Here is a 9,771-nt window from a genome sequence, read left to right as displayed (position 1 = left end):
CATTTTACTTTTCAATTGAGATAACAGAAACTGTTGGTATTTTAGCATATGGAACTGACAGTTTAAGGCCCTCATGGATAAGGTAGCCGAGGTATATACCTTTTTTCCCCACCTTTCTAAGGATCTGGAATCTCTCTCGGAAGGCAATGGGTTTTTGGCAATGGAGGCCTTAACTCCCTTGGGCCCCTGTGAGATGGTTTTTAGGTCAGCAGCATGGCTTTTGTATAGAAACTGGTGTGAGTCAGGAACCCTGTAGTACCTGTCAGGCTTAACTGGAGCTGGAGGAAGAGAGTCCGGGTTAAGGCAGGCCTCCGAGTAAACATCATCTAGGATGTCCAGGACAGGAGGTATAGCCAGAGGCCTGTGCTGGGGTAACAAAAGAAATTCCCTGAGCCTTTTCTTGGAATCTGAATAATCCTGGCCTTCCCAGTGGAAGTGTTCCCTTAAGGTATGCAGAGTTTCACCAAATGAGTAATCCTCAGGGGGGGATACAGAAGGAATAGATTCCTCTGCATCAGAGTCTTCAAAAGGGGAGTAAGACTGTTCCTGATAATCAGAGTGCTCTGAAATAATGGAGCCCTGATCAGAGAAGGGGGAATCTTCCTCCACTCTGGGTCTTTTGTCCGGAGGTGGCTGAGAACCTCTGATTAGAGTAATTAAATCCTCAGCCATTTTAAGCATCTGTTTCTTAGGGATGGGGCCCGGAGATGGGCCTTGTGTAGCTGGTCTCTTAGGGTGCATGGTAGCTTTAGACTTGGTGAAAGCCTTGATGGAGAAAGAAGAGGAAGGTCTGAAGACACCTTAAGTGGAAGTGGACCTGTCCACATTCTGTGTTTCAATGTCAAGCGTGGCTTCAGGTATCTGTAGTCAAGGTGTGGGCCGAGGAGCCTGCAACCTCGGTTACAGGAGACACCGCCAAAGATGTGTCGTCGGTAATCAGGGGCTGCGTAGGCGCCTCGCTGAGAACCGGACCACTTGTAGTCGGCTTTGGCGTGGTGTCGGTAGAGGCCGCGGACCTCGAGTGTCGGTCCTTGTCTTTGCGTTTTTTAGACAAAACCGGAGTTGGAGTATCCAACGACATAGTATAGTTAAATGCTTTCCCAAAATAATGCTGGGTGAACTCCGCCCGATGCTTAATAGTGCGTTTGTTGAATGTAGCACAAAAGCGACAGACCGAGACGTCGTGGTCTGGGCCTAAACAAGGTATACAGAGGGAATGGAAATCCTTATGCGGTATTTGCTTCCCACAAGAAATACAATTATTAACTTTGTCTGACATCGGTCTGAGGCAAGAAAAAGTTTCCCCAACGGGGTACTTAGCTTTTAAGAAGACTTTGGTTCCAATATTTTTCGTAATCTCAGGAGCTGGCCGACCGGCACTTGCAAACAGCTTATGCTTCGGGCACCGCGCGGCAAGAAGGACTGAAGAAAATGGCGTCGGCTGGTTCTTTTATACCCCTGTCGCACTGACGTCAAGGAAGAAACGACGACAACCGACGCCGGACCTAGACTTTGGAATTCGGCCGACCGAGGACCTGTCTGACGGCAGGAAAACCCATCTGTTATGACTGCAGCTGTATGCACGATGAACATCTACCTGTACTTAATGTAAAAAATAGTGTTAAACAACTTTTGAAAAAAAAAAAGTTTTGTTACCTAAGTAAAATATTTTTCTATATTTATATGTTTATTTGATCTATATATATATATATATATATATATATATATATATATATATATATATATATATATATAGGTCTATATTACAAGATCAAATGTTTAAGTGACCGAACACCTAAACATCGAACTCGTAATATCAAAAGCAAAAATAGCGAACAGCCGATTTAACGCAGGGGACGATTTCCCTTGGCCGTTCACAGGATTTTGCTGTTTTGTTTACTGTAGAGCATACAAGAAATTATCACACTGGATAAAAGAGCATTTAGCAGCAAGCAAGCATAATGATCAAAGGAATGCACTAGGTAAACACAGTTTACTTTGTAATGGATTTCAAACTTTTAAGTTTATTGTACTGAAACAACTTGATTCCTTTTTAGGTGACAGCGAAAAAGTGTGAACTGAAATGGCAGCTGCTTCTGAATGCTGAAGCTTCCCAGGCATTAATGAAAACTTGAATATTAAATGTGCTTTGCGATGGTACAGGTGAACTCCACCTACTACGTTACACATCTGTTTATCATTGGCAACTGTATTGATTTATTTTGCTATGTTGCTTTTACATGATGCTTACTGGCTGTTTTTGTTTTTAAAAAGAGGCACAACAAGGCTTTATTTTATCCTTTGCTTTTTCTGATGAAGTTATTATATCTATTAAAGAACAAAAATGCTGAACTCCAGGTCTTAGAAAGTTGTTGGTTATTTAGTTATCAGTATTAATTTTAGTCTTCTAGAATATTCCTTACTGAGCTTTGTTCTTATTTTTATGCTGTATCGGTGCCCCTTGATCTTTTCCAAGATACTTGTACACTGCTTGTTCCAAATGTTTTATACCACATTCTTCCCTTAGTTTTATTTTTTCTGATTCTTCACTTTTCCTGTTTCAAATGAGCTTTTTCTCATGATTTGTAGCTAGTGTTCCAGGTGTTTATATGATGAACTATACAACTTTAGATCATCCACTAAATGTAGACAGGATATCCTTTGACTCAATGATTTTCATGTATAACTCCATGACCTAAGCTGCTTAATAAACAACTTAAATTGAAAGCACGTCAAAAAAGTAATTTGATAAATACCAGCCTGAAATATTATAATCTGCATTTTCACTCCCAGGAGAACAATTAGTCTTTTTGTGTAGTTCATCTGCAAAGTGGTTTGGCATTTCTTCACATCAGCTGCAATAAAATTTACCAAAGTGCTATGAATTTTGTTTGTTTGTAAGCACTCTGTGACCCAGGCATGAGGAATACTATCAAATGCTTTGACACTATGTATCCTATCATACTGGGATTCCAAATGCTTTGACACAATGTATCCTATCATACTGGGATTCCAAATGCTTTGACACAATGTATCCTATCATACTGAGATTTTTTTTTTCTTTTTGCAGGTTTCCATTGTTTAACGGAAGCAGATCCTTTGTTCCATATGACTCTCTTTTATTTTCCTTCTGTTGTATTGTTCATTAGCCATAACTGATTTTTTTTATCTAAATAACTGTATACCCTATGCATATCAATTTCTGTATATAACTTATAAGTTGATGTGAGACAAGTTATTGTTCAAGGGTTCTTAGGGTGATTTGCAGGTTCATTTTTAAGTCTATGGTTTTCCTCCAGTCCAGTGTCATTTCAGGGTACAAATATAGGTAGTTTTTTCCTCAAGGGTAAAACACTGTGCAAATATGTTAATACCTTTAACCAAAAGTTAGGTATTGCATCTAGACCTGGCATTTTCTAATTGGAAGCTTTTCTTAACCTTAACTCCTTCTCAGCAGCAGATTCTTTATTCTACTCCATGTCGTCTATATCAGCATTTCTTAATTAATATTTTACTTATATTATTTATTCAGCCTCCGTACCGTGTCCATCTGGATCCTCACAGATATTTTCCCAGAATGCATTAATTCCTCCATTCTTGGCGATCTCAACTATTGCCATTTCCTTTCCCAGCTCCTCGTAGAACGTCTTTGGGTCATCCCTTAACTGTTTGTTTTGTACCCTTTCTTATATTTCTTAGTGGGTCTCCTAACTTTTTCAACCTACATGGAGACGTTTAATTTCATCTTAGAGACAGTTTAACTCAAATCCTGAATTGTTCTCATCTTTTATTTCTGCTTTAGCACATTCACTTTTCCATTATACAGTTTTAGATTCATTCCTATTTCTGTACTATTCTAATAATATTTATTTGCTTAACTGTTACCCAAATGTTTCAAACTGGTGCTTCCATGATGGTGATCTAACAATTCTATTATTTTCCTTTACTAATTTTTGCTTTCTTGGTAGTAACTCGTCTGTTAGTTTTGCTGTACAGTAATGTGTTCTGGTGACTTCTGTTATGACATGTTTGTTTTATACCCTTTCTTATATTTCTCAGTGGATCTCCTAACTTTTACGGCCTGCATGGAGATTTTTAATTTAATGTTAGAGATAGTGTAACTCAAATTCAAAGAAATACTTTGGCTTTGAAATGACTGTAACAATTTGTGTTGTGAACTATCACAGGTTCATAGGTAGGTACTAGGCTATCAGCCCTAGGGCCCATGCAAGCCTTGCCAAAAAATGTACCCTGGCTTTCGCCACCCAAGAAAATTATTTTCCTGTGCACCTGTCGAGCAGAGCCACAGAAGTGATCCCTGGGGTAAATTTCCCATTTCCCATCCAATCATCAATTGATCTCCAAATTTAACTGAATTAACCAGTGATTTTTCTGTATTAATACCCTGCTCTACATCCTCTGTTACATCTTCAAACTGTACCTGTTTTAATAAACCACTATTCTGAACTCAAATTTAAATCTGGGATTTACGTTCAGATCCTTTACTTTGCCAACTGTTCTATCACTTCATTTTCAATCCCCTCCATTTCGGTTTCAAAACTGCTTACTTGTCACTACATTAGACTTCTGTGCTATGATTCTCATTTCTGTAACATTTACCATGTTTGGTTGCCTTTTCCTATATGTATTTTCAAATATCTTTTACTTAGCTTTACAATGAATAGTTAACATCAATTTATTTCCTGCATATGAATTGCATTATATTTGGTCTTGCTTCTTCTCTTGGGTCCACTCCATTCTTTTTAATTTTTCCAATACTTGCAGACGTATTTTTTACGCTCTTAATACTTCATTTTTTGCTTTATTTTTCCAATTCTCTCATTTTTTTCTTATCTTCATATTGTTTTGTTTTTATTCTGTGAATTAATTACTTTAAATTGACATCTATAATGTTTACCATTTTTGGTATTTCAAAGATTTTCAGGCATCTTGCCCGGCTAACCATGTTTTTTTTTTTTAGTTTTTTCTGGACAACTGTTTTTCATTGCCATAGTGGGGCATCCTGGATCATCTGTTGGATCATGGCCTAACAGTCACAAGATCTCTATCATCCTGAAGCAACAGTCTTTCTACAAACCATGGCCTTTGTGCTTTTGGCAGGGCTGGGCATCATTTTTCCCTGGGATGAGTGCACCTTGGTCTGTCTTTTTTCCCCCATGATATATACTAAGTTAATACAACAGTTTTCCATCGGTGGGATTTAGTAAACAGACCTGCCAAGGCTTGAGGATGATTTCAGTTCAAAAGAAAACCTCTTTTTTCTTTTTTTTTACTGGTTTAATCTCTCCATCCTCACCTAAAGCAGATATAATTATGCCTTACTATGTCATCCTTTTCTATAAAACCCTTGCCACGTGTAGTCTAAACGGTTTCTGCACTTGATTAATTTATGAAAACAGACAGCCTTTTACCATAGTTTTCTTTTACTCTATATATCCACTATCACTCTAGCTTAAAAACATCTTCCTCCAACTCATCTTCTCCATCAACATCTGTTCTTTTCCCTCATATCTTCTCATCCTGACCTTCCTCACTCTACCGTCTCTCTTCTTCAATACAAATGAACAGAAAGTGTTACAAATAAGTTGTATACTCAGGCCTCCTTTTCTTTGTCTGCTAACTGTAAATTACAACTGCATAATTAAGTGCACTAAGTTACCACAGTCCAATGAAAGCTACATGTTACAATAAGTACCACTGGACCAGTCCCTCCTATATTGCACATCTATGTGATTTCATGAGAGCCTCAACCAACTCTACCTGATTTGATCTACTGTATGTGTACGTTATACTACAAGATCTATGTAATGTCTTTTACTAGTATATAAAAAGCATCATTATGGTAATATTATTATTATTTACTGATACAATGTGGAGCTTTTCTCCCTGGGCCTCAGCTGAAAATGGGCTCTCCCAGTTGGACTCACATGGTAAACAAATGCAAACTAAACATAAATAAATAAATAAATAAATAAATAAATACATTGACACGAGTGGACCGCATCCCAAATCAGAGCATAGGTGAAGTTCATGAAATCGGTCTTTGACATCTGACACGAGTCCTCTTCTCTGCACCTGCAATGTACCTAGAATTGCCCCTTTCTGCTGTTTATAATGGGTGACTTCCACCAGTAATATCTTTAAATATGCTTTAACTTTTTTTCTTTTATTAACCTAGTTGTTCCTGGTACAACTGAAACTATATGTATATCCTTACTCCATATTGCTCTAGTTTCTGCTTAGCTTACATGTCTTGATATTTTACAAACTTATGTCTTTCAGTTCATTGGATGCTAAGTCACTGGGTGTAGCAATTTTAGTGATCAATGCTGCTTCTGTTGTTTTCTCTTGAGATAAAATATCTGGTTTACTTCTGCCCACATTAAACATACTGGTGTGTTACTACATCACTGAAACATTTACTGTTGTAACATGTAACACTGCCTCATGTGGATTTTCTGATGTTTTACCAGGTCACCCTTCTGCGCAAAACTCTTGTCACACGTCGTACATTTGTAAGGTTTCTCTCCACTGTGAATATACTGATGTCTTTCTAGTTGATTCTTCTGTATAAAACTCTTGTCACACATGGTGCAGTTGAACGGTTTCTGCCCAGTGTGGATTCTCTCATGAACTAACACATAACTCTTCTGTGTAAATGTTTTGTCACATATTGTGCATTTATATGGTTTTAGCTCATTGTGAATGCTCTGATGTGTTATCATATTGCTTTTGTGTGCAAAAGCTTTGTCACACACTATGCATTTATAGGGTTTCTGTCCAGAGTGGACACTCTGATGCCGATTCATAGCATTTTTATGTTTAAAAGTCTTACCACATGTGGTGCATTTATATGGCTTACACTCTGTGTGGACAATTTCATGCGCTGTCAGATACCTCTTTTCTACAAAACTCTTGTTACATGTGGCACATTTATAGGATTTCTGTGTACTGTGGATCTTCTGGTGATCTACCAAATTATGCTTCCTTGCAAAACACTTATCACACGTTGTACATCTGTATGGTTTCTGCCCACTGTGGGCATACTGATGTATCACCAATTGATTCTTCTGTACAAAACTCTTGTCACACATGGTACATTTATATGGCTTCTGTCCAGTGTGGAGCTTCTGATGAATCACCACACTGCTTTTGTATGCAAAACTCTTGTCACACATGGTGCATTTATATGGCTTCTGGCCACTGTGGGTAGAGTGATGCGTCAACAAGAAATGTTTCTGTATAAAACCCTTTCCACAAATGGTACATTTATAAGGCTTCTGCTCACTATGGATATAGTGATGTCTCACCATATGAATCTTCTGTAAAAAACTCTTGTCACACATGGAGCATTTATACGGTTTCTCGCCAGTATGTATTTTCTGATGAAGTACCAGTTGCCTCTTCTGCACAAAACTCTTGTCACACATGGTGCATGTATATGGCTTCTGCCCAGAGTGCAGCCTCCGATGAGTAACCAAGCTGCTTCGATATGCAAAACTCTTGTCACACATGGTGCATTTATATGGTTTCTGCCCAGTATGAATTTTCTGATGGCGTACCAGTTGGCTCTTCTGCACAAAGCTCTTGTCACACACGGAGCATTTATATGGCTTTTGCCCACTGTGACAATACTGATGTCTCACCAAGCCAATCTTCTGTGTAAAACTCTTGTCACACATTGTACATTTATAAGGCTTCTGCGCACTGTGGATATACTGATGCCTCACCATGTGAATCTTCTGTAAAAATGTCTTGTCACACGTGGTACATTTATATGGTTTCTGCCCAGTGTGCAACATTTGATGAAGTAACAGTCGACTCTTCTTCACAAAACTCTTGTCACACGTGGTGCATTTATATGGCTTCTGTCCACTGTGGGTATAGTTATGTAACACCAAGTAATTCTTCAGTACAAAACTCTTGTCACACATGGTGCATTTATATGGATTCTGCCCAGTGTGGAGCCTCTGATGAATTACCACACTGCTTTTGTATGCAAAACTCTTGTCACATGTGGTACATTTATATGGTTTCTGCCCTGCATGCATCTTCTGATGAAGTACCAGTCGACTCTTGTGTATAAAACTCCTGTCACACATGGTACATTGATACGGTTTCTGCTCACTATGGGTATACTGATGTCTCACCATGTGAGTCTTTTGGGCAAAACTCTTATCACACATGGAACATTTATATGGCTTCTGCCCGCAGTATTTACTCTGATGAGTCACCATATTGCCTTTGTACGCAAACCGCTTGTCACACGTGTTACATTTATAGGGTTTTAGGAGAGTGTAGATAGTCTGATGATCCTTTTGCCACACATGGACACCCTGAAGTACTGCTATATCACTATTCTGTGTAAAACTTTGGCCACATGCAGTGAAGAAATTCTGACCAGTATGACTGATCTTCTGCAGTGTTACATTTTTTATACCTGTAAAACCTTTGGCATTCAAAACACCTTCATGCAAATCCTGCCTAATGAGTGGTTGTTTATGTGCTGGTGATGTATTCTTTTGTCTTTCCCCATTGTCACTTAGATGATCAGTTACATTGTTACTATAAAATGTTACAGTGTTGCTATGGTTAAGCCAGTTGCCTGGCATTTCCTCTGCTTCAGTTTGCAACTGCAGTTCTAATTTGTTTTTCAAGAGAAAGTCATCATCACTTTGGCTACAGTTATCACGTCTGGTATTCATCTTCACTGGGTCTTGCCTTGTGATGAACATCTCATCAGGCAGAGCTCTGTCACATCCTGCATCCCAGAGTTTCCCATAGGATGACTGCAGACTCTGGATGACACTGATGTCTCCATTCCTGGTCACTTAAAAAAAAAAAAAAAAAAAATTGTGTGTCAAGATAAAATCAGCTGCACAGATTTTTTTTTTTTTTTTACAGCTTACATTATAACTCCCCTAGGTATGTTAGTGTATTCACACACAAATGTTCTTAATGTCTACTCATAGTAAACAAACTGCTGTCACAAAGAATTTCAATAATGAATAGGTCTCCAACAAAATATGCTATGCCCTCTCATTATGCCTTAATGTTCCTTCTAGCTACATTTAAAATGTAGTAACTGGTCTGTGGTTTCTTTTATTATCTTTTGTTTGAGTTATAACAATATATCTGATGTGCTTTGCATCTATGTCTTCTACACAAATTATTACCCTAACTTCCCAGAAAGGCATCATTGGTGTTCTCATTCAAATTTTAAATAGAACGCTCCCCAGGGACCAAGGACAAGTTAGGGTTAAACATAATCAGAATAAGAGAAATCAGAATTAGTCTAATTTTCAAATATTCAAATTCCAGTATTTTATAACATGAAGGTTTTAAATGTTTCCTCCCATAAAACTAGAGACAAAGCATACCTACAGCAAAATAAGTATGTTATTTTATTTAACATATTTTGGAAACAGCAGGCATTAAACAACTTGCCTGTGAACTTTAATTCAGCTGCAAAATAATTATACATTTACCTTGATGGCAATTAACTGGTAAAGTGTATTTATTTAACATTAATACCACTAAGTACAACAAAAATCAGAATAGACTCAAACTCTGTGTTCTATTTTTAATGCATCAGTTAAGTACCATAATGGAGCAAACGTCCATCTTTTGAAAACAAGCAATGCCTATTTAACAACCCTGCTCAAAGATGCACAGAGTGAAAATATATGCTGAGTGAATTAACATGGTTGTAAAAATAAACTTCCAAAAATGAAAAAAAAAAAAACTGTA

The 9,771-nt window shown here is 37.8% G+C and overlaps 1 protein-coding gene across 2 annotated transcripts in view; it reads right to left on the bottom strand.

Annotated features, from left to right (window-relative positions):
• Positions 1-2,004: 2,004 nt before the first annotated feature.
• LOC122798779 (zinc finger protein 271-like) overlaps positions 2,005-9,771 on the bottom strand; it is a 176,517-nt gene continuing 168,750 nt past the window's right edge. For both annotated transcript variants that reach the window (XM_044067889.1, XM_044067890.1), the window contains one exon: positions 2,005-8,851. In XM_044067889.1, coding sequence (XP_043923824.1) covers positions 6,441-8,851 — 2,411 coding nt within the window. In that variant the 3' untranslated portion in view covers positions 2,005-6,440. The remainder of the gene's footprint in view (positions 8,852-9,771) is intronic.

The sequence above is a fragment of the Protopterus annectens genome, chromosome 3.part1 (assembly GCF_019279795.1).
Source record: "Protopterus annectens isolate FY-2018-M chromosome 3.part1, PAN1.0, whole genome shotgun sequence".
In the NCBI taxonomy this organism is placed as follows: domain Eukaryota; kingdom Metazoa; phylum Chordata; order Ceratodontiformes; family Protopteridae; genus Protopterus; species Protopterus annectens.
This window is presented reverse-complemented; position numbering and strand designations above follow the sequence as displayed.